Source organism: Salvelinus fontinalis, chromosome 34 (genome assembly GCF_029448725.1).
Source record: "Salvelinus fontinalis isolate EN_2023a chromosome 34, ASM2944872v1, whole genome shotgun sequence".
NCBI classification, from domain to species: domain Eukaryota; kingdom Metazoa; phylum Chordata; class Actinopteri; order Salmoniformes; family Salmonidae; genus Salvelinus; species Salvelinus fontinalis.
This window is the reverse complement of record NC_074698.1, coordinates 30985713-31011488: the sequence shown is the minus strand read 5'-3', so window position 1 is coordinate 31011488 and position 25776 is coordinate 30985713. Positions and strand designations below refer to the sequence as shown.

Genomic DNA, 25776 nt, shown 5'->3' with positions numbered 1-25776 from the left:
CTAGATGAGAGCTGGTAGGATGACCCCTAGGCCAGTTACAGGAGTGATCTAGATGAGAGCTGGTAGGATGACCCCTAGGCCAGTTACAGGAGTGATCTAGATGAGAGCTGGTAGGATGACCCCTAGGCCAGTTACAGGAGTGATCTAGATGAGAGCTGGTAGGATGACCCCTAGGCCAGTTACAGGAGTGAGTGATCTAGATGAGAGCTGGTAGGATGACCCCTAGGCCAGTTACAGGAGTGAGTGATCTAGATGAGAGATGGTAGGATGACCCCTAGGCCAGTTACAGGAGTGATCTAGATGAGAGCTGGTAGGATGACCCCTAGGCCAGTTACAGGAGTGATCTAGATGAGAGCTGGTAGGATGACCCCTAGGCCAGTTACAGGAGTGATCTAGATGAGAGCTGGTAGGATGACCCCTAGGCCAGTTACAGGAGTGATCTAGATGAGAGCTGGTAGGATGACCCCTAGGCCAGTTACAGGAGTGATCTAGATGAGAGCTGGTAGGATGACCCCTAGGCCAGTTACAGGAGTGATCTAGATGAGAGCTGGTAGGATGACCACTAGGCCAGTTACAGGAGTGATCTAGATGAGAGCTGGTAGGATGACCACTAGGCCAGTTACAGGAGTGAGTGATCTAGATGAGCGCTGGTAGGATGACCCCTAGGCCAGTTACAGGAGTGAGTGATCTAGATGAGAGCTGGTAGGATGACCCCTAGGCCAGTTACAGGAGTGAGTGATCTAGATGAGAGCTGGTAGGATGACCCCTAGGCCAGTTACAGGAGTGAGTGATCTAGATGAGAGCTGGTAGGATGACCCCTAGGCCAGTTACAGGAGTGAGTGATCTAGATGAGAGCTGGTAGGATGACCCCTAGGCCAGTTACAGGAGTGAGTGATCTAGATGAGAGCTGGTAGGATGACCCCTAGGCCAGTTACAGGAGTGAGTGATCTAGATGAGAGCTGGTAGGATGACCCCTAGGCCAGTTACAGGAGTGATCTAGATGAGAGCTGGTAGGATGACCACTAGGCCAGTTACAGGAGTGATCTAGATGAGAGCTGGTAGGATGACCACTAGGCCAGTTACAGGAGTGATCTAGATGAGAGCTGGTAGGATGACCACTAGGCCAGTTACAGGAGTGATCTAGATGAGCGCTGGTAGGATGACCACTAGGCCAGTTACAGGAGTGATCTAGATGAGCGCTGGTAGGATGACCACTAGGCCAGTTACAGGAGTGATCTAGATGAGCGCTGGTAGGATGACCACTAGGCCAGTTACAGGAGTGATCTAGATGAGCGCTGGTAGGATGACCACTAGGCCAGTTACAGGAGTGATAAAGATGAGAGCTGGTAGGATGACCACTAGGCCAGTTACAGGAGTGATAAAGATGAGAGCTGGTAGGATGACCACTAGGCCAGTTACAGGAGTGATAAAGATGAGAGCTGGTAGGATGACCACTAGGCCAGTTACAGGAGTGATAAAGATGAGAGCTGGTAGGATGACCACTAGGCCAGTTACAGGAGTGATCTAGATGAGAGCTGGTAGGATGACCACTAGGCCAGTTACAGGAGTGATCTAGATGAGAGCTGGTAGGATGACCACTAGGCCAGTTACAGGAGTGATCTAGATGAGAGCTGGTAGGATGACCCCTAGGCCAGTTACAGGAGTGATCTAGATGAGAGCTGGTAGGATGACCCCTAGGCCAGTTACAGGAGTGATCTAGATGAGAGCTGGTAGGATGACCCCTAGGCCAGTTACAGGAGTGATCTAGATGAGAGCTGGTAGGATGACCCCTAGGCCAGTTACAGGAGTGAGTGATCTAGATGAGAGCTGGTAGGATGACCCCTAGGCCAGTTACAGGAGTGAGTGATCTAGATGAGAGCTGGTAGGATGACCCCTAGGCCAGTTACAGGAGTGAGTGATCTAGATGAGAGCTGGTAGGATGACCCCTAGGCCAGTTACAGGAGTGAGTGATCTAGATGAGAGCTGGTAGGATGACCCCTAGGCCAGTTACAGGAGTGAGTGATCTAGATGAGAGCTGGTAGGATGACCCCTAGGCCAGTTACAGGAGTGATCTAGATGAGAGCTGGTAGGATGACCCCTAGGCCAGTTACAGGAGTGATCTAGATGAGAGCTGGTAGGATGACCCCTAGGCCAGTTACAGGAGTGATCTAGATGAGAGCTGGTAGGATGACCCCTAGGCCAGTTACAGGAGTGATCTAGATGAGAGCTGGTAGGATGACCCCTAGGCCAGTTACAGGAGTGATCTAGATGAGAGCTGGTAGGATGACCCCTAGGCCAGTTACAGGAGTGATCTAGATGAGAGCTGGTAGGATGACCCCTAGGCCAGTTACAGGAGTGATCTAGATGAGAGCTGGTAGGATGACCCCTAGGCCAGTTACAGGAGTGATCTAGATGAGCGCTGGTAGGATGACCCCTAGGCCAGTTACAGGAGTGATCTAGATGAGCGCTGGTAGGATGACCCCTAGGCCAGTTACAGGAGTGATCTAGATGAGCGCTGGTAGGATGACCACTAGGCCAGTTACAGGAGTGATCTAGATGAGCGCTGGTAGGATGACCACTAGGCCAGTTACAGGAGTGATCTAGATGAGAGCTGGTAGGATGACCACTAGGCCAGTTACAGGAGTGATCTAGATGAGAGCTGGTAGGATGACCACTAGGCCAGTTACAGGAGTGATCTAGATGAGAGCTGGTAGGATGACCACTAGGCCAGTTACAGGAGTGATCTAGATGAGAGCTGGTAGGATGACCACTAGGCCAGTTACAGGAGTGATCTAGATGAGAGCTGGTAGGATGACCACTAGGCCAGTTACAGGAGTGATAAAGATGAGAGCTGGTAGGATGACCACTAGGCCAGTTACAGGAGTGATAAAGATGAGAGCTGGTAGGATGACCACTAGGCCAGTTACAGGAGTGATCTAGATGAGAGCTGGTAGGATACTCACTAGGCCAGTTACAGGAGTGATCTAGATGAGAGCTGGTAGGATGACCACTAGGCCAGTTACAGGAGTGATCTAGATGAGAGCTGGTAGGATGACCACTAGGCCAGTTACAGGAGTGATCTAGATGAGAGCTGGTAGGATGACCACTAGGCCAGTTACAGGAGTGATCTAGATGAGAGCTGGTAGGATGACCACTAGGCCAGTTACAGGAGTGATCTAGATGAGAGCTGGTAGGATGACCCCTAGGCCAGTTACAGGAGTGATCTAGATGAGAGCTGGTAGGATGACCCCTAGGCCAGTTACAGGAGTGATCTAGATGAGAGCTGTTAGGATGACCCCTAGGCCAGTTACAGGAGTGATCTAGATGAGAGCTGGTAGGATGACCCCTAGGCCAGTTACAGGAGTGAGTGATCTAGATGAGAGATGGTAGGATGACCCCTAGGCCAGTTACAGGAGTGAGTGATCTAGATGAGAGATGGTAGGATGACCCCTAGGCCAGTTACAGGAGTGATCTAGATGAGAGCTGGTAGGATGACCCCTAGGCCAGTTACAGGAGTGATCTAGATGAGAGCTGGTAGGATGACCCCTAGGCCAGTTACAGGAGTGATCTAGATGAGAGCTGGTAGGATGACCCCTAGGCCAGTTACAGGAGTGATCTAGATGAGAGCTGGTAGGATGACCACTAGGCCAGTTACAGGAGTGATCTAGATGAGAGCTGGTAGGATGACCCCTAGGCCAGTTACAGGAGTGATCTAGATGAGAGCTGGTAGGATGACCACTAGGCCAGTTACAGGAGTGATCTAGATGAGAGCTGGTAGGATGACCACTAGGCCAGTTACAGGAGTGATCTAGATGAGCGCTGGTAGGATGACCCCTAGGCCAGTTACAGGAGTGAGTGATCTAGATGAGCGCTGGTAGGATGACCCCTAGGCCAGTTACAGGAGTGAGTGTTCTAGATGAGAGCTGGTAGGATGACCCCTAGGCCAGTTACAGGAGTGAGTGATCTAGATGAGAGCTGGTAGGATGACCCCTAGGCCAGTTACAGGAGTGAGTGATCTAGATGAGAGCTGGTAGGATGACCCCTAGGCCAGTTACAGGAGTGAGTGATCTAGATGAGAGCTGGTAGGATGACCCCTAGGCCAGTTACAGGAGTGAGTGATCTAGATGAGAGCTGGTAGGATGACCCCTAGGCCAGTTACAGGAGTGATCTAGATGAGAGCTGGTAGGATGACCACTAGGCCAGTTACAGGAGTGATCTAGATGAGAGCTGGTAGGATGACCACTAGGCCAGTTACAGGAGTGATCTAGATGAGAGCTGGTAGGATGACCACTAGGCCAGTTACAGGAGTGATCTAGATGAGCGCTGGTAGGATGACCACTAGGCCAGTTACAGGAGTGATCTAGATGAGCGCTGGTAGGATGACCACTAGGCCAGTTACAGGAGTGATCTAGATGAGCGCTGGTAGGATGACCACTAGGCCAGTTACAGGAGTGATCTAGATGAGCGCTGGTAGGATGACCACTAGGCCAGTTACAGGAGTGATCTAGATGAGCGCTGGTAGGATGACCACTAGGCCAGTTACAGGAGTGATCTAGATGAGCGCTGGTAGGATGACCACTAGGCCAGTTACAGGAGTGATCTAGATGAGCGCTGGTAGGATGACCACTAGGCCAGTTACAGGAGTGATCTAGATGAGAGCTGGTAGGATGACCACTAGGCCAGTTACAGGAGTGATCTAGATGAGAGCTGGTAGGATGACCACTAGGCCAGTTACAGGAGTGATAAAGATGAGAGCTGGTAGGATGACCACTAGGCCAGTTACAGGAGTGATAAAGATGAGAGCTGGTAGGATGACCACTAGGCCAGTTACAGGAGTGATAAAGATGAGAGCTGGTAGGATGACCACTAGGCCAGTTACAGGAGTGATAAAGATGAGAGCTGGTAGGATGACCACTAGGCCAGTTACAGGAGTGATAAAGATGAGAGCTGGTAGGATGACCACTAGGCCAGTTACAGGAGTGATCTAGATGAGAGCTGGTAGGATGACCACTAGGCCAGTTACAGGAGTGATCTAGATGAGAGCTGGTAGGATGACCACTAGGCCAGTTACAGGAGTGATCTAGATGAGAGCTGGTAGGACGACCACTAGGCCAGTTACAGGAGTGATCTAGATGAGAGCTGGTAGGATGACCCCTAGGCCAGTTACAGGAGTGATCTAGATGAGAGCTGGTAGGATGACCCCTAGGCCAGTTACAGGAGTGATCTAGATGAGAGCTGGTAGGATGACCCCTAGGCCAGTTACAGGAGTGAGTGATCTAGATGAGAGCTGGTAGGATGACCCCTAGGCCAGTTACAGGAGTGAGTGATCTAGATGAGAGCTGGTAGGATGACCCCTAGGCCAGTTACAGGAGTGAGTGATCTAGATGAGAGCTGGTAGGATGACCCCTAGGCCAGTTACAGGAGTGAGTGATCTAGATGAGAGCTGGTAGGATGACCCCTAGGCCAGTTACAGGAGTGATCTAGATGAGAGCTGGTAGGATGACCCCTAGGCCAGTTACAGGAGTGATCTAGATGAGAGCTGGTAGGATGACCCCTAGGCCAGTTACAGGAGTGATCTAGATGAGAGCTGGTAGGATGACCCCTAGGCCAGTTACAGGAGTGATCTAGATGAGAGCTGGTAGGATGACCCCTAGGCCAGTTACAGGAGTGATCTAGATGAGAGCTGGTAGGATGACCCCTAGGCCAGTTACAGGAGTGATCTAGATGAGAGCTGGTAGGATGACCCCTAGGCCAGTTACAGGAGTGATCTAGATGAGCGCTGGTAGGATGACCCCTAGGCCAGTTACAGGAGTGATCTAGATGAGCGCTGGTAGGATGACCACTAGGCCAGTTACAGGAGTGATCTAGATGAGCGCTGGTAGGATGACCACTAGGCCAGTTACAGGAGTGATCTAGATGAGAGCTGGTAGGATGACCACTAGGCCAGTTACAGGAGTGATCTAGATGAGAGCTGGTAGGATGACCACTAGGCCAGTTACAGGAGTGATCTAGATGAGAGCTGGTAGGATGACCACTAGGCCAGTTACAGGAGTGATCTAGATGAGAGCTGGTAGGATGACCACTAGGCCAGTTACAGGAGTGATAAAGATGAGAGCTGGTAGGATGACCACTAGACCAGTTACAGGAGTGATAAAGATGAGCTGGTAGGATGACCACTAGGCCAGTTACAGGAGTGATCTAGATGAGAGCTGGTAGGATACTCACTAGACCAGTTACAGGAGTGATCTAGATGAGAGCTGGTAGGATGACCACTAGGCCAGTTACAGGAGTGATCTAGATGAGAGCTGGTAGGATGACCACTAGGCCAGTTACAGGAGTGATCTAGATGAGAGCTGGTAGGATGACCACTAGGCCAGTTACAGGAGTGATCTAGATGAGAGCTGGTAGGATGACCCCTAGGCCAGTTACAGGAGTGATCTAGATGAGAGCTGGTAGGATGACCCCTAGGCCAGTTACAGGAGTGATCTAGATGAGAGCTGGTAGGATGACCCCTAGGCCAGTTACAGGAGTGATCTAGATGAGAGCTGGTAGGATGACCCCTAGGCCAGTTACAGGAGTGATCTAGATGAGAGCTGGTAGGATGACCCCTAGGCCAGTTACAGGAGTGATCTAGATGAGAGCTGGTAGGATGACCCCTAGGCCAGTTACAGGAGTGATCTAGATGAGAGCTGGTAGGATGACCCCTAGGCCAGTTACAGGAGTGATCTAGATGAGAGCTGGTAGGATGACCCCTAGGCCAGTTACAGGAGTGATCTAGATGAGCGCTGGTAGGATGACCACTAGGCCAGTTACAGGAGTGATCTAGATGAGCGCTGGTAGGATGACCACTAGGCCAGTTACAGGAGTGATCTAGATGAGCGCTGGTAGGATGACCACTAGGCCAGTTACAGGAGTGATCTAGATGAGCGCTGGTAGGATGACCACTAGGCCAGTTACAGGAGTGATCTAGATGAGAGCTGGTAGGATGACCACTAGGCCAGTTACAGGAGTGATCTAGATGAGAGCTGGTAGGATGACCACTAGGCCAGTTACAGGAGTGATCTAGATGAGAGCTGGTAGGATGACCACTAGGCCAGTTACAGGAGTGATCTAGATGAGAGCTGGTAGGATGACCACTAGGCCAGTTACAGGAGTGATAAAGATGAGAGCTGGTAGGATGACCACTAGGCCAGTTACAGGAGTGATAAAGATGAGCTGGTAGGATGACCACTAGGCCAGTTACAGGAGTGATCTAGATGAGAGCTGTTAGGATACTCACTAGACCAGTTACAGGAGTGATCTAGATGAGAGCTGGTAGGATGACCACTAGGCCAGTTACAGGAGTGATCTAGATGAGAGCTGGTAGGATGACCACTAGGCCAGTTACAGGAGTGATCTAGATGAGAGCTGGTAGGATGACCACTAGGCCAGTTACAGGAGTGATCTAGATGAGAGCTGGTAGGATGACCCCTAGGCCAGTTACAGGAGTGATCTAGATGAGAGCTGGTAGGATGACCCCTAGGCCAGTTACAGGAGTGATCTAGATGAGAGCTGGTAGGATGACCCCTAGGCCAGTTACAGGAGTGATCTAGATGAGAGCTGGTAGGATGACCCCTAGGCCAGTTACAGGAGTGATCTAGATGAGAGCTGGTAGGATGACCCCTAGGCCAGTTACAGGAGTGAGTGATCTAGATGAGAGCTGGTAGGATGACCCCTAGGCCAGTTACAGGAGTGAGTGATCTAGATGAGAGCTGGTAGGATGACCCCTAGGCCAGTTACAGGAGTGATCTAGATGAGAGCTGGTAGGATGACCCCTAGGCCAGTTACAGGAGTGATCTAGATGAGAGCTGGTAGGATGACCCCTAGGCCAGTTACAGGAGTGATCTAGATGAGAGCTGGTAGGATGACCCCTAGGCCAGTTACAGGAGTGATCTAGATGAGAGCTGGTAGGATGACCACTAGGCCAGTTACAGGAGTGATCTAGATGAGAGCTGGTAGGATGACCACTAGGCCAGTTACAGGAGTGATCTAGATGAGAGCTGGTAGGATGACCACTAGGCCAGTTACAGGAGTGATCTAGATGAGAGCTGGTAGGATGACCACTAGGCCAGTTACAGGAGTGATCTAGATGAGAGCTGGTAGGATGACCACTAGGCCAGTTACAGGAGTGATCTAGATGAGAGCTGGTAGGATGACCACTAGGCCAGTTACAGGAGTGATCTAGATGAGAGCTGGTAGGATGACCACTAGGCCAGTTACAGGAGTGATCTAGATGAGAGCTGGTAGGATGACCACTAGGCCAGTTACAGGAGTGATCTAGATGAGAGCTGGTAGGATGACCACTAGGCCAGTTACAGGAGTGATCTAGATGAGAGCTGGTAGGATGACCACTAGGCCAGTTACAGGAGTGATCTAGATGAGAGCTGGTAGGATGACCACTAGGCCAGTTACAGGAGTGATCTAGATGAGAGCTGGTAGGATGACCACTAGGCCAGTTACAGGAGTGATCTAGATGAGAGCTGGTAGGATGACCCCTAGGCCAGTTACAGGAGTGAGTGATCTAGATGAGAGCTGGTAGGATGACCCCTAGGCCAGTTACAGGAGTGATCTAGATGAGAGCTGGTAGGATGACCCCTAGGCCAGTTACAGGAGTGATCTAGATGAGAGCTGGTAGGATGACCCCTAGGCCAGTTACAGGAGTGATCTAGATGAGAGCTGGTAGGATGACCCCTAGGCCAGTTACAGGAGTGATCTAGATGAGAGCTGGTAGGATGACCCCTAGGCCAGTTACAGGAGTGATCTAGATGAGAGCTGGTAGGATGACCCCTAGGCCAGTTACAGGAGTGATCTAGATGAGAGCTGGTAGGATGACCCCTAGGCCAGTTACAGGAGTGATCTAGATGAGAGCTGGTAGGATGACCCCTAGGCCAGTTACAGGAGTGATCTAGATGAGAGCTGGTAGGATGACCCCTAGGCCAGTTACAGGAGTGATCTAGATGAGAGCTGGTAGGATGACCACTAGGCCAGTTACAGGAGTGATCTAGATGAGCTGGTAGGATGACCACTAGGCCAGTTACAGGAGTGATCTAGATGAGAGCTGGTAGGATGACCACTAGGCCAGTTACAGGAGTGATCTAGATGAGAGCTGGTAGGATGACCACTAGGCCAGTTACAGGAGTGATCTAGATGAGAGCTGGTAGGATGACCACTAGGCCAGTTACAGGAGTGATCTAGATGAGAGCTGGTAGGATGACCACTAGGCCAGTTACAGGAGTGATCTAGATGAGAGCTGGTAGGATGACCACTAGGCCAGTTACAGGAGTGATCTAGATGAGAGCTGGTAGGATGACCACTAGGCCAGTTACAGGAGTGATCTAGATGAGAGCTGGTAGGATGACCACTAGGCCAGTTACAGGAGTGATCTAGATGAGAGCTGGTAGGATGACCACTAGGCCAGTTACAGGAGTGAACTAGATGAGAGCTGGTAGGATGACCACTAGGCCAGTTACAGGAGTGATCTAGATGAGAGCTGGTAGGATGACCACTAGGCCAGTTACAGGAGTGATCTAGATGAGAGCTGGTAGGATGACCACTAGGCCAGTTACAGGAGTGATCTAGATGAGAGCTGGTAGGATGACCACTAGGCCAGTTACAGGAGTGATCTAGATGAGAGCTGGTAGGATGACCACTAGGCCAGTTACAGGAGTGATCTAGATGAGAGCTGGTAGGATGACCACTAGGCCAGTTACAGGAGTGATCTAGATGAGAGCTGGTAGGATGACCACTAGGCCAGTTACAGGAGTGATCTAGATGAGAGCTGGTAGGATGACCACTAGGCCAGTTACAGGAGTGATCTAGATGAGAGCTGGTAGGATGACCACTAGGCCAGTTACACGAGTGATCTAGATGAGAGCTGGTAGGATGACCACTAGGCCAGTTACACGAGTGATCTAGATGAGAGCTGGTAGGATGACCACTAGGCCAGTTACAGGAGTGATCTAGATGAGAGCTGGTAGGATGACCACTAGGCCAGTTACAGGAGTGATCTAGATGAGAGCTGGTAGGATGACCACTAGGCCAGTTACAGGAGTGATCTAGATGAGAGCTGGTAGGATGACCACTAGGCCAGTTACAGGAGTGATCTAGATGAGAGCTGGTAGGATGACCACTAGGCCAGTTACAGGAGTGATCTAGATGAGAGCTGGTAGGATGACCACTAGGCCAGTTACAGGAGTGATCTAGATGAGAGCTGGTAGGATGACCACTAGGCCAGTTACAGGAGTGATCTAGATGAGAGCTGGTAGGATGACCACTAGGCCAGTTACAGGAGTGATCTAGATGAGAGCTGGTAGGATGACCACTAGGCCAGTTACAGGAGTGATCTAGATGAGAGCTGGTAGGATGACCACTAGGCCAGTTACAGGAGTGATCTAGATGAGAGCTGGTAGGATGACCACTAGGCCAGTTACAGGAGTGATAAAGATGAGAGCTGGTAGGATGACCACTAGGCCAGTTACAGGAGTGATAAAGATGAGAGCTGGTAGGATGACCACTAGGCCAGTTACAGGAGTGATAAAGATGAGCTGGTAGGATGACCACTAGGCCAGTTACAGGAGTGATCTAGATGAGAGCTGGTAGGATGACCACTAGGCCAGTTACAGGAGTGATCTAGATGAGAGCTGGTAGGATGACCACTAGGCCAGTTACAGGAGTGATCTAGATGAGAGCTGGTAGGATGACCACTAGGCCAGTTACAGGAGTGATCTAGATGAGCTGGTAGGATGCCCACTAGGCCAGTTACAGGAGTGATCTAGATGAGAGCTGGTAGGATGACCACTAGGCCAGTTACAGGAGTGATCTAGATGAGAGCTGGTAGGATGACCACTAGGCCAGTTACAGGAGTGATCTAGATGAGAGCTGGTAGGATGACCACTAGGCCAGTTACAGGAGTGATCTAGATGAGAGCTGGTAGGATGACCACTAGGCCAGTTACAGGAGTGATCTAGATGAGAGCTGGTAGGATGACCACTAGGCCAGTTACAGGAGTGATCTAGATGAGAGCTGGTAGGATGACCACTAGGCCAGTTACAGGAGTGATCTAGATGAGAGCTGGTAGGATGACCACTAGGCCAGTTACAGGAGTGATCTAGATGAGAGCTGGTAGGATGACCACTAGGCCAGTTACAGGAGTGATCTAGATGAGAGCTGGTAGGATGACCACTAGGCCAGTTACAGGAGTGATCTAGATGAGAGCTGGTAGGATGACCACTAGGCCAGTTACAGGAGTGATCTAGATGAGCTGGTAGGATGACCACTAGGCCAGTTACAGGAGTGATCTAGATGAGAGCTGGTAGGATGACCACTAGGCCAGTGGGACAGATGGATGGTGTAGTGTCGTACCTCCTCCCTGCATCATCTTGTAGATCTTGCTCTCGATGTGGAGCTGCGGGTGTTTGGTCTTCACACATTCTAGCTTTATGGCCACCTCCTCTCCTACCGAGATATCAGTACCTAGAGAGAAAGACAAACACATTACATATTACCACTCAGAATTGGTCATCTTCTTCATTGACTATGTTAAGACAGCTTGCAGGATTCCTGAAGAAACTGGATTTGTTACGGAACAAGTCTTGCACTACAACTCCACCACACATCACGAAATGGAAATATTCACAGACCAGATGTTGTAGCCGAATTACACGCATAGGATCATAGGCTCACTCATACATCCACACCACAGGATCATAGGCTCACTCATACATCCACACCACAGGATCATAGGCTCACTCATATATCCACACCACAGGATCATAGGCTCACTCATACATCCACACCACAGGATCATAGGATCACTCATTCATCCACACCACAGGATCATAGGCTCACTCATACATCCACACCACAGGATCATAGGCTCACTCATTCATCCACACCACAGGATCATAGGCTCACTCATACATCCACACCACTGGATCATAGGGCTGGGCGATAAGGCCAAAAACTCATCTTGATTTTCTCAAACTTATGGGCGATTCATGAGATATATATATGTACACAGTATCAGTCAAAGGTTTGGACACCAACACATTCAAGGGTTTTGAGATCATGCCAAGAGTGTGCAAAGCTGTCATCAAGGCAAACGGTGGCTACTTAGTAGAATCTAAAATATATTTTTATTTGTTTAACACTTTTTTGGTTACTACATAATTCCATATGTGTTATTTCATAGTTTTGATGTATTCACTCTTATTCTACAACGTAGAAAATAGTAAAAATAAAGAAACCCTTGAATAAGTAGGTGTCCAAACTTTTGACTGGTACTGTATATCTCGTTTTTTAAATGTTCTCGTTTTTTAAATGTTAATTGTTGGACAATTAAAAGGTAAAATACACAGCATTTAAAACAGTTAGCAATAATCTAATGAATTCAGGGATTGTGAAATGATACCTGGCTGAATATATGCCTTCCACAACCATAAGACATTAACATGTTAGTATTTTAGTAGATGTTCTTATTCAGAGCAACCTACAGGACTAATTAGGGTAAAGTGCCTTGCTCAAGGGCATAATCAACAGATTTTTTTTTTACCTAGTCGGCTCTGGGATTCGAACCAGTGACCTTTCGGTTAATGGACCAAAGCTCATAACCTCTAGGTTAAATAGTTTTAACTGCTTTTTGTTGTTGTTGCAATAATCACGGATCTGGCTTTCAGGTCTGTCTATAAACATGTACACATGTAAGCAGAACCATGCACACTGCACATTCACTAATAATGTAGCAGGCATTATAGAACATTAACACAGGTCTCAAACAATTGGTCAAGCACAAGCCCACGTGCTCGTAAGTAGACAGCTAAATACTTATATTTTAAGTTTAGCCAACTTGGATCTATCTGCTAGCTAACAAGGCAAAACATTTAAATTGTGATGAACACACCATTCTGTACATGTTAGCCTGTCCACTTTGTTCACATGTTGGAATCAAGTGGCCTACCTGATTTATCAGAATGAGAACGAGTTGAAAATTCCTTGTATAACTGTTTTGATAAAACACAGACTAAACAGCTAGTATAACTGTCTTTATTTGACTCAAATGCTGCTGGCGATATGTGATACTGTAATGCACGTGAGACAAATTGGGCATTATTTTTCCAGAATCAATGTTCAGTGATACTCCTGTTGTAGTAGTGTCTGCTCTGCTCTCAATCTGAAGAGTTGAGACAAACAGGGGATTGGTTTGAAATGTTAATTTGTTTTTGTGTGTGACAGGGGGAGGGGCTTGGTAGCAGGGGCTTGGTGTGTGTATGTAAACTACAGAGGAAGGGGAGAAGCAAGAGGTTTCACTCGCCAAAATCTGTCCAAAAATAAGCCCAATGCGTTTCTATGCGCTTATTTTGGACCTAAGCTTGTCGCCTGCCTTTCCGCCTTTGGGACATTGTTAGGGCGGAGACATGAGCATCTCGTCACTATATCCAGATCTCTGGTGTAAATGGGAAGGTGCACAGCAGAGAAGGAGCGAACGAGACCAAGAAGACATGAGAACAAGCGGACATAAACACTCATAAAATAAAAAAAATAAAAAAAATGTTTTATTCTGCGATACAGGTAGTGGGAATATCACGCAAAAACAGTCATTTGAATTAATTTGCTATATCACCCAGCCCGACAGAATCATCACATTATAATCCACTTCATTAGAAAACAAACGCCTCAATCAGCTTTACTCATCAGTAAATGTACGAGTAGCCCAAGCCATCCCAGTGTCAATCAAACACGGCCCTACAGAGACACATCCTGTCCGTGATTAAACCATCTCAGTTCCTGCTGAAAACACATCCTGTCCGTGATTAAACCATCTCAGTTCCTGCTGAAAACACATCCTGTCCGTGATTAAACCATCTCAGTTCCTGCTGAAAACACATCCTGTCCGTGATTAACCTCTTGAGCCTATGGGGGGTGCTATTTAGACTTTGGAAAAATGTGTTCCCCAATTAAACTGCCTCGTACTCAATTCTTGCTCGTACAATATGCATATTATTATTACTATTGGATAGAAAACACTCTCTAGTTTCTAAAACCGTTTGAATTATGTCTCTGAGTGAAACAGGACTCATTTTGCAGCACATTTCCTGTCAGGGAGTGAGATTTCTGAAATCGAGGTCCCTGTTCTGGGGTCAGTTTATAAGTCCCTATGTACGCTGTGGGGCTACAAACACTGCATACGCCTTCCTCTAGATGGCAGTAAGTGGTGAGAATTTGAATGGAGTGGATTGCGCAATCTGGGACCTTATATAAGACCCTGGAGCGGAAGTACCGTCCTTTTCAACGTTGCGCCTGGCGCAGTAGGGACATCAGAGTGGCCTCCTGCCAAGCTTTCGTTTTGCCAGTTCTATATCTCCGGTCATGTTTTTATTCGTTATAGTTGTTAAAGACATCATAAGGTAGTTAATTTAAACCGACTTATAGCAATTTATATCAGTTTATTGCGATTTTCTGGCATTTCTTTGTGACGCGCTTTCAAGAGTTGGACACCTTTCCGGCACATGCCGAACGTTAGCGGCTATTTCGACAGGACAGCTTTCAACCAAAAGACGATTGTTCTGGACAAAGGACACCTTTCCCAAGATTCTGATGGGAGGTCATCAAAAAGTAAGAACTATTTATGCTGATAAATCGTTGTTCTGTTGAAAAATGTTAAATGCATAAGCCGCCATTAATTTCAGTGTAGCCTTGCTTTAGCGCACGATGTATTGCGCAATAACGTTAATTTAAAAAATGTTACAAAGCGATTGCATTAAGAACTAATTTGTCTTTCATTTGCTGTCCACCCTGTATTTTTTAGTCAAGTTTATGATTATTTATTGATTAGAATAGGTGACTCTCCAAGATGGCGCCCGACATTTTCTGGGCAGCTTGGCAACTTTTCTCATTGTATAACCACGATTTGTGCCACTAAATATGCACATTTTTTCGAACAAACTCTATATGCATTGTGTAATATGATGTTACAGGACTGTCATCTGAAGAATTCTGAGAAGGTTAGTGAAAAAATGTATATATTTTGGTGGTGAATACGTTATCGCTATGTTTGGCTGGAATCAATGCTGTTGTGTGGTTTGCTATTGTGCTAAGCTAATATAACGCTATATTGTGTTTTCGCTGTAAAACACTTAGAAAATCTGAAATATTGTCTGGATTCACAAGATCTGTGTCTTTCAATTGCTGTACGCTGTGTATTTTTAAGAAATGTTTTATGATGAGTAATTAGGTAATACACGTTGCTCTCTGTAGTTATTCTAGTCGAGTTGTGATGGTGGCTGCAATGGTAAACTGTGATTTATACCTGAAATATGCACATTTTTCTAACAAAACATATGCTATACAATAAATATGTTATCAGACTGTCATCTGATGAATTTGTTTCTTGGTTAGTGGCTATTTATATCTTTATTTGGTCGAATTTGCGATAGCTACTGATGGAGTAAAAAACTGGGAGTAAAAAAAATGGTGTCTTTTGCTAACGTGGTTAGCTAATAGATTTACATAGTGTCTTCCCTGTAAAACATTTTAAAAATCAGAAATGATGGCTGGATTCACAAGATGTGTATCTTTCATCTGGTGTCTTGGACTTGTGATTTAATGATATTTAGATGCTAGTATTTACTTGTGACGCTATGCTAGGCTATGCTAGTCAGCTTTTTTACTGGTGGGGGTGCTCCCGGATCCGGGTTTGGGAGGAACTAGAAGTTAAACCATCTCAGTTCCTGCTGAAAACACATCCTGTCCGTGATTAAACCATCTCAGTTCCTGCTGAAAACACATCCTGTCCGTGATTAAACCATCTCAGTTCCTGCTGAAAACACATCCTGTCCGTGATTAAACCATCTCAGTTCCTGCTGAAAACACATCCTGTCCGTGATTAAACCATCTCAGTTCCTGCTGAAAACACATCCTGTCCGTGATTAAACCATCTCAGTTCCTGCTGAAAACACATCCTGTCCGTGATTAAACCATCTCAGTTCCTGCTGAAAACACATCCTGTCCGTGATTAAACCATCTCAGTTCCTGCTGAAAACACATCCTGTCCGTGATTAAACCATCTCAGTCCCTGCTGAAAACACATCCTGTCCGTGATTAAACCATCTCAGTCCCTGCTGAAAACACATCCTGTCCGTGATTAAACCATCTCAGTTCCTGCTGAAAACACATCCTGTCCGTGACTAAACCATCTCAGTTCCTGCTGAAAACACACCCTGTCCGTGATTAAACCATCTCAGTTCCTGCTGAAAACACACCCTGTCCGTGACTAAACCATCTCAGTTCCTGCTGAAAAGACATCCTGTCTGAGTCATGAGCACCAACTCTACCACCTACTCTCTTCTACAGTCTCTCCATCCCTCCCTTTCACTGTCTTTCTTTCTCCCCCCTTTCCCTAGTCTCTCCATCCCTCTCTTTCACTGTCTTTCTTTCTCCCCCCTTTCCCTAGTCTCTCCATCCCTCCCTTTCACCGTCTTTCTTTCTCCCCCCTTTCCCTAGTCTCTCCATCCCTCCCTTTCACTGTCTTTCTTTCTCCCCCCTTTCCCTAGTCTCTCCATCCCTCCCTTTCACTGTCTTTCTTTCTCCCCCCTTTCCCTAGTCTTCTCGATAACTCTGTCCCCCCCGTCTTCTGGCATGGCTGTAGGAGAGTGGGATCCCTCAGCATTCATCGTCACCAACTTGTTACGACAGCATTCCCTAAATAACCAACGTTGCAATACAATAACACTGCTTCTCAGCACTCATCCTTCCTACTGTTCATGGACAGATGGGTGACAACACCATCTGTCATCCTTCCTACTGTTCATGGACAGATGGGTGACAACACCATCTGTCATCCTTCCTACTGTTCATGGACAGATTGGTGACAACCCCATTTCTCAAGCATCCAACAAAAATCTCTGTTCTGGACCCATTCATCAACAACATCCGTGGGTCTCGTTCAGTAAGCACCAAACTAAAGATAACGGTCAGAAATGGAGAGTTACTACCTAAGCAGCTACACAGTGGTGTGTCCTAATGAACATGACCCTGGTGTAATCCCCACCCAAAGATCAATATAAGGATGGGGGAGGGAGGGGGTATTTAAATCCCACTCGAGGCCCCCTGCCCCTGGTCCAATCCCACTCGGAGGTCCCCTCCCCCTGGTCCAATGCCACTCGGAGGTCCCCTCCCCCTGGTCCAATCCCACTCGGAGGTCCCCTCCCCCTGGTCCAATCCCACTCGGAGGTCCCCTCCCCCTGGTCCAATCCCACTCGGAGGTCCCCTCCCCCTGGTCCAATCCCACTCGGAGGTCCCCTCCCCCTGGTCCAATCCCACTCGGAGGTCCCCTCCCCCTGGTCCAATCCCACTCGGAGGTCCCCTCCCCCTGGTCCAATCCCACTCGGAGGTCCCCTCCCCCTGGTCCAATCCCACTCGGAGGTCCCTTCCCCCTGGTCCAATCCCACTCGGAGGTCCCCTCCCCCTGGTCCAATGCCACTCGGAGGTCCCCTCCCCCTCGTCCAATCCCACTCGGAGGTCCCCTCCCCCTGGTCCAATCCCACTCGGAGGTCCCCTCCCCCTGGTCCAATCCCACTCGGAGGTCCCTTCCCCCTGGTCCAATCCCACTCGGAGGTCCCCTCCCCCTGGTCCAATCCCACTCGGAGGTCCCCTCAACCCTGGTCCAATCCCACTCGGAGGTCCCCTCAACCCTGGTCCAATCCCACTCGAGGTCCCCTCAACCCTGGTCCAATCCCGCTGGAGGCCATGCACGAATACTGTGGTTGGCCAAGACTCACTTGTGTCAATAATTCAGATGATTTTCCTGATTCAATTACAAACAGAGGGCTTCACTTCTCCCATCATATTATAAGGGGCTCTTTCTTCATACTAAACAGAAGTTGAATGAACTGGAAAAGTGTGTATTCTAATTGATACAGATGTACAAGTGCATCAGCATTATAGGGAAATCAATCCTTTGTCATTTTCTGAACACAAGTACAAAGAGAGGCCCAGCTCCAAAACAAGTTGTGTTATCTCAGGGACAGGTCAGTATCCTCCTGGTACGGCCTGTGTAATGTTATGATGTGTAGCGTGTGTGTGTCCTACAGAGAGATGCGTAGCGTGTGTGTGTGTCCTACAGAGAGATGCGTGGCGTGTGTGTGTGTCCTACAGAGAGATGTGTAGCGTGTGTGTGTGTGTCCTACAGAGAGATGTGTAGCGTGTGTGTGTGTCCTACAGAGAGATGTGTAGCGTGTGTGTGTGTCCTACAGAGAGATGTGTAGCGTGTGTGTGTGTGTCCTACAGAGAGATGTGTAGCGTGTGTGTGTGTGTCCTACAGAGAGATGTGTAGCGTGTGTGTGTGTGTCCTACAGAGAGATGTGTAGCGTGTGTGTGTGTGTCCTACAGAGAGATGTGTAGCGTGTGTGTGTGTGTCCTACAGAGAGATGTGTAGCGTGTGTGTGTGTGTCCTACAGAGAGATGTGTAGTGTGTGTGTGTGTGTCCTACAGAGAGATGTGTAGTGTGTGTGTGTGTGTCCTACAGAGAGATGTGTAGCGTGTGTGTCCTACAGAGAGATGTGTAGCGTGTGTGTCCTACAGAGAGATGTGTAGCGTGTGTGTGTGTGTGTCCTACAGAGAGATGCGTAGCGTGTGTGTGTGTCCTACAGAGAGATGCGTAGCGTGTGTGTGTGTGTGTCCTACAGAGAGATGCGTAGCGTGTGTGTGTGTGTCCTACAGAGAGATGCGTAGCGTGTGTGTGTGTGTGTCCTACAGAGAGATGCGTAGCGTGTGTGTGTGTGTGTCCTACAGAGAGATGCGTAGCGTGTGTGTGTGTGTCCTACAGAGAGATGCGTAGCGTGTGTGTGTGTCCTACAGAGAGATGCGTAGCGTGTGTGTGTGTGTGTCCTACAGAGAGATGCGTAGCGTGTGTGTGTGTGTCCTACAGAGAGATGCGTAGCGTGTGTGTGTGTGTGTCCTACAGAGAGATGCGTAGCGTGTGTGTGTGTCCTACAGAGAGATGCGTAGCGTGTGTGTGTGTCCTACAGAGAGATGCGTAGCGTGTGTGTGTGTGTCCTACAGAGAGATGCGTAGCGTGTGTGTGTGTGTCCTACAGAGAGATGCGTAGCGTGTGTGTGTGTCCTACAGAGAGATGCGTAGCGTGTGTGTGTGTGTCCTACAGAGAGATGCGTAGCGTGTGTGTGTGTGTCCTACAGAGAGATGCGTAGCGTGTGTGTGTGTGTCCTACAGAGAGATGCGTAGCGTGTGTGTGTGTGTCCTACAGAGAGATGTGTAGCGTGTGTGTGTGTGTCCTACAGAGAGATGTGTAGCGTGTGTGTGTGTGTCCTACAGAGAGATGTGTAGCGTGTGTAGCGTGTGTGTCCTACAGAGAGATGTGTAGCGTGTGTGTGTGTGTGTGTCCTACAGAGAGATGTGTAGCGTGTGTGTGTCCTACAGAGAGATGTGTAGCGTGTGTGTGTCCTACAGAGAGATGTGTAGCGTGTGTGTGTCCTACAGAGAGATGTGTAGCGTGTGTGTGTCCTACAGAGAGATGTGTAGCGTGTGTGTGTCCTACAGAGAGATGTGTAGCGTGTGTGTGTCCTACAGAGAGATGTGTAGCGTGTGTGTGTCCTACAGAGAGATGTGTAGCGTGTGTCCTACAGAGAGATGTGTAGCGTGTGTCCTACAGAGAGATGTGTAGCGTGTGTCCTACAGAGAGATGTGTAGCGTGCGTGTGTCCTACAGAGAGATGTGTAGCGTGCGTGTGTCCTACAGAGAGATGTGTAGCGTGCGTGTGTCCTACAGAGAGATGTGTAGCGTGCGTGTGTCCTACAGAGAGATGTGTAGCGTGCGTGTGTCCTACAGAGAGATGTGTAGCGTGTGTGTGTCCTACAGAGAGATGTGTAGCGTGTGTGTGTCCTACAGAGAGATGTGTAGCGTGTGTGTGTCCTACAGAGAGATGTGTAGCGTGTGTGTGTCCTACAGAGAGATGTGTAGCGTGTGTGTGTCCTACAGAGAGATGTGTAGCGTGTGTGTGTCCTACAGAGAGATGTGTAGCGTGTGTGTGTCCTACAGAGAGATGTGTAGCGTGTGTGTGTCCTACAGAGAGATGTGTAGCGTGTGTGTGTCCTACAGAGAGATGTGTAGCGTGTGTGTGTCCTACAGAGAGATGTGTAGAGTGTGTGTGTCCTACAGAGAGATGTGTAGTGTGTGTGTCCTACAGAGAGATGTGTAGTGTGTGTTTCCTACAGAGAGATGTGTAGTGTGTGTGTCCTACAGAGAGATGTGTAGTGTGTGTGTCCTACAGAGAGATGTGTAGTGTGTGTGTCCTACAGAGAGATGTGTAGTGTGTGTGTCCTACAGAGAGATGTATAGAGTGTGTCTAAATGGCTTTGTATAGAGCCAGAGTCACTGGCTCGCTGCCCATCATTGATTCCTATGTGTGTGTAACCCTTAAATCACTCCCCATCCAGTAAATAAACATGATTGATTAGCAAGACTGCTAGTATCGACATAACGGGTTAATGGCCAATGTGGGTTAGTTAGCAACCCTGCTAGTATAGACATGAAGGGTTAATGGTCAATGTGGGTTAGTTAGTAACGCTGATAGTATAGCTGTCAATGTGATCCCTCAGTCTTTTTGCACGCATTCAGTTACGGGAAAATATTGAAGCAAAATTCAGTTCATTCTGTAGACCTCACCAATGGGAGGAACCAGTGATTCCCATTCCATGCAGACATATTTAGAATCGTTTGTATTGAAGGAACCAGTGATTCCTATTCCATGCAGACATATTTAGAATCGTTTGTATTGAAGGAACCAGTGATTCCTATTCCATGCAGCCATGTTTAGAATCGTTTGTATTGAAGGAACCAGTGATTCCCATTCCAGGCAGCCATATTTAGAATCGTTTGAATTGAAGGAACCAGTGATTCCCATTTCAGATAGACAAACATTTGAATCGTTTGCATAGGAGGGGCCTGTATAGACTGATTGAAACATGTACAACTCAACAATGACAAACTATTCCCATTACATAACATAGACCTACTGAAATGTACCCTACATTAACCACTACCCCCTTCATAACACACACACACACACGTCAATGGGGAGGGCTGCAGGGGTTTGTGGGTATCCATCATGTTGTCTCAACGCTCCATTGGACATACCACCAGCCCATTTCCATCTAAATGGAGCTTCTCTATTGTTCAGGGGAGGGACAGGACAAGACACAGACACGACAGAGACACGACAGAGACAGGACACAGACAGGACACAGACAGGACACATACACGACACAGAAAAGCTTGTCACACTCTGCTGCACTCAGGCTATGCTCACACACACGCTCTGAAGCTACGCACAAAACTATAAACACACACAGACAACACTGCCTTTAGCATCGCTATCAAAAAGGAAAGGACTCTCTCCCAGTTCACAGCATATTAGCATAATGGTTGTGACGGTGCGAGTCTAGACGTTCAGCTCTCCCCTATTCACGTCAGACGAGGCTCTCGGTTCACGCTCTGGCTGCAGAGCTACAGGCCTTTCTCCCTGGCCTCAGAAACACGAGGCTAGCTCGGTTCACGCTCTGGCTGCAGAGCAACAGGCCTCTCTCCCTGGCCTCAGAAACACGAGGCTAGCCCGGTTCACGCTCTGTCTGCACAGCAACAGGCCTCTCTCCCTGGCCTCAGAAACACGAGGCTAGCCCGGTTCACGCTCTGTCTGCAGAGCTACAGGCCTCTCTCCCTGGCCTCAGAAACACGAAGCTAGCTCGGTTCACGCTCTGGCTGCAGAGCTACAGGCCTCTCTCCCTGGCCTCAGAAACACGAGGCTAGCTCGGTTCACGCTCTGGCTGCAGAGCTACAGGCCTCTCTCCCTGGCCTCAGAAACACGAGGCTAGCCCGGTTCACGCTCTGGCTGCAGAGCTACAGGCCTCTCTCCCTGGCCTCAGAAACACGAAGCTAGCTCGGTTCACGCTCCGGCTGCAGAGCTACAGGCCTCTCTCCCTGGCCTCAGAAACACGAGGCTAGCTCGGTTCACGCTCTGGCTGCAGAGCTACAGGCCTCTCTCCCTGGCCTCAGAAACACGAAGCTAGCCCGGTTCACGCTCTGTCTGCAGAGCTACAGGCCTCTCTCCCTGGCCTCAGAAACACGAAGCTAGCCCGGTTCACGCTCTGTCTGCAGAGCTACAGGCCTCTCTCCCTGGCCTCAGAAACACGAGGCTAGCTCGGTTCACGCTCTGTCTGCAGAGCTACAGGCCTCTCTCCCTGGCCTCAGAAACACGCCTGGACAACAAACTCAACGACCGCTGAGCTGCTCTTTTCAGATCCAGAGCATTCAGTCTATGTAGTGTGTACATATGAACAGCCCCAACGATCAAGTTTAGGTTGGGAAACACAGAAACGTGCAACAGCATATAACACCAACCAAACATGTTGTTCTGCTTCAAGGCTCCAACAAGAAAAGACTAGGTCTCTCTCTCTCTCTATAAACACAACGCCTGAAAGTAAACTACACAGATTTCACTCTGTCTACACAAACAGGCCTGTCCTGTGGCCAACCACGCGTGTGAAACACAGAAACATGCAACAGCAGAACAAGAACACCTCTCCTTCAGCTCCAACTCATAAAGAAGAAAGGCTTCGAGGTTAGACGCTCTCTCTCTGTAAACACAAAACAGTCAGGGTGTGGGTTATCTTGGCTAGGGATTCTGTAGGCATGAGGTGACCGTGAGGTGAGACACTGTTTTAGGGGAGCCGGTCAGGGTGTGGGTTATCTTGGCTAGGGATTCTGTAGGCATGAGGTGACCGTGAGGTGAGACACTGTTTTAGGGGAGCCGGTCAGGGTGTGGGTTATCTTGGCTAGGGATTCTGTAGGCATGAGGTGACCGTGAGGTGAGACACTGTTTTAGGGGAGCCGGTCAGGGTGTGGGTTATCTTGGCTAGGGATTCTGTAGGCATGAGGTGACCGTGAGGTGAGACACTGTTTTAGGGGAGCCGGTCAGGGTGTGGGTTATCTTGGCTAGGGATTCTGTAGGCATGAAGTGAACGTGAGACACCGTTTTAGGGGAGCCAGTCAGGGTGTGGGTTATCTTGGCTAGGGATTCTGTAGGCATGAAGTGAACGTGAGACACCGTTTTATGGGAGCCGGTCTGGTTGTGGGTTATCTTAACAGGAATGTGATACGTCTTGACAGATTGAGCAGGGAACGCTCCATTCCTACTCCTGCCCATACTGCAGGGGTGTGTGTGTAGACATGCTCAGACATCCCTTAAGGAATCAAACCAGGAACTAGCTACAACCAGACCTATTGAAGCAATAAGGCCCGAGGAGGTGTGGTATGTGGCCAATATACCACGGCTAAGGGCTATTCTCAGGCTCGACACGGCTTTATACCACAAACCCCCGAGGTGCTTTACTGCTATTATAAACTGGTTACCAACAGAATAAATAAATGGGTTCCTGCTGTGGTGGTGTGTAATATAATGGGTTCCTGCTGTGGTGGTGGTGGTGTGTAGTGTAATATAATGGGTTCCTGCTGTGGGGGTGGTGGTGTAATATAATGGGTTCCTGCTGTGGGGGTGGTGGTGTGTAATATAATGGGTTCCTGCTGTGGGGGTGGTGGTGTGTAATATAGTGGGTTCCTGCTGTGGTGGTGTGTAATATAATGGGTTCCTGCTGTGGTGGTGTGTAATATAATGGGTTCCTGCTGTGGTGGTGTGTAATATAATGGGTTCCTGCTGTGGTGGTGTGTAATATAATGGGTTCCTGCTGTGGTGGTGTGTAATATAATGGGTTCCTGCTGTGGTGGTGGTGGTGTGTAATATAATGGGTTCCTGCTGTGGTGGTGGTGGTGTGTAATATAATGGGTTCCTGCTGTGGTGGTGGTGGTGTGTAATATAATGGGTTCCTGCTGTGGTGGTGGTGGTGTGTAATATAATGGGTTCCTGCTGTGGTGGTGGTGGTGTGTAATATAATGGGTTCCTGCTGTGGTGGTGGTGGTGTGTAATATAATGGGTTCCTGCTGTGGTGGTGGTGGTGTGTAATATAGTGGGTTCCTGCTGTGGTGGTGGTGGTGTGTAATATAATGGGTTCCTGCTGTGGTGGTGGTGGTGTGTAATATAATGGGTTCCTGCTGTGGTGGTGGTGGTGTGTAATATAGTGGGTTCCTGCTGTGGTGGTGGTGGTGTGTAATATAATGGGTTCCTGCTGTGGTGGTGGTGGTGGTGTAATATAATGGGTTCCTGCTGTGGTGGTGGTGTATTATAATGGGTTCCTGCTGTGGTGGTGGTGTAATATAATGGGTTCCTGCTGTGGTGGTGTGTAATATAATGGGTTCCTGCTGTGGTGGTGTGTAATATAATGGGTTCCTGCTGTGGTGGTGTGTAATATAATGGGTTCCTGCTGTGGTGGTGTGTAATATAATGGGTTCCTGCTGTGGTGGTGGTGGTGTGTAATATAATGGGTTCCTGCTGTGGTGGTGGTGGTGGTGTGTAATATAATGGGTTCCTGCTGTGGTGGTGGTGGTGTGTAATATAATGGGTTCCTGCTGGTGGTGGTGTGTAATATAATGGGTTCCTGCTGTGGTGGTGTGTAATATAATGGGTTCCTGCTGTGGTGGTGTGTAATATAATGGGTTCCTGCTGTGGTGGTGTGTAATATAATGGGTTCCTGCTGTGGTGGTGTGTAATATAATGGGTTCCTGCTGTGGTGGTGTGTAATATAATGGGTTCCTGCTGTGGTGGTGTGTAATATAATGGGTTCCTGCTGTGGTGGTGTGTAATATAATGGGTTCCTGCTGTGGGGGTGGTGGTGTGTAATATAATGGGTTCCTGCTGGTGGTGTAATATGATGGAGTGGAGGGAAGAGGAGAGCTGGATAGAGAGGACAGAGAAGGACAGAGAGGGGAGAGAAGGACAGAGAGAAGGACAGAGAGGGGAGAGAAGGACAGAGAGAAGGACAGAGAAGGACAGAGGGGGAGAGAAGGACAGAGGGGGGAGAGAAGGACAGAGAGAAGGACAGAGAGGGGAGAGAAGGACAGAGAGAAGAACAGAGAGGGGAGAGAAGGACAGAGAGAAGGACAGAGAGGGGCGAGAAGGACAGAGGAGGAGATGGAGTGTGTTGAGGGTAACTGAAGCTGGTATGACAGTTTGTCATTTGTTTCCCTGTGTGAAATGGACAGGAGTGTTACACCAATTGACTGGCTAACAAAACCCCTCTTATTTCTCAACACTGAGCTGCTTATTTCAAGAAGTGTAGAAAGTAGAGCTTTCATCAGCCAGATCAACAGTCTCTCTCCTCCTCTCTCCCTTCCTCCCTTTCCTCTCTCTTCATAGCCTGGAGGCAGCTGGCCCTTATTTATCCCCCAACCCCCCTAGTCTCTTCCCTGTCCCCGCTTATCTCTCACTGTTCTGGGCCTCAGTCGGGGTGAGGGCTGAGGGGGGTGGGGCAGAGGGGCTGTTGGCTGGTTAGACTATCTGCAATCATGTCATCCATGCGTAAAGAAACAGAGATCCACAGGGCAGGGTGGTAATCAGAGCCTATATGTCATGTTATGCTATCAGAGTGAGGAGAGGGAGGGGATCTCCAACGTCAGTCTAGTAAAAACACCACGTGTCCAAACATTGAACACTTTGTACACAAACACACTAAAACTGCATCAATGTCTTGTAAATATTGGCCACTTCTCAAAGTTCAAATAACTGCTTAACTAGGTTATTGTCAAAGATTAGCATGATAGATTGTTAACTTTGCTCAA

General features: G+C 48.6%; 1 protein-coding gene across 2 annotated transcripts in view; it reads right to left on the bottom strand.

The window, feature by feature from the left end:
• The window catches only part of LOC129833729 (casein kinase I), an 83911-nt gene that overhangs the window by 46279 nt on the left and 11856 nt on the right, over positions 1–25776 (bottom strand). For both annotated transcript variants that reach the window (XM_055898511.1, XM_055898510.1), the window contains exon 2: positions 11401–11511. In XM_055898511.1, coding sequence (XP_055754486.1) covers positions 11401–11511 — 111 coding nt within the window. The remainder of the gene's footprint in view (positions 1–11400; positions 11512–25776) is intronic.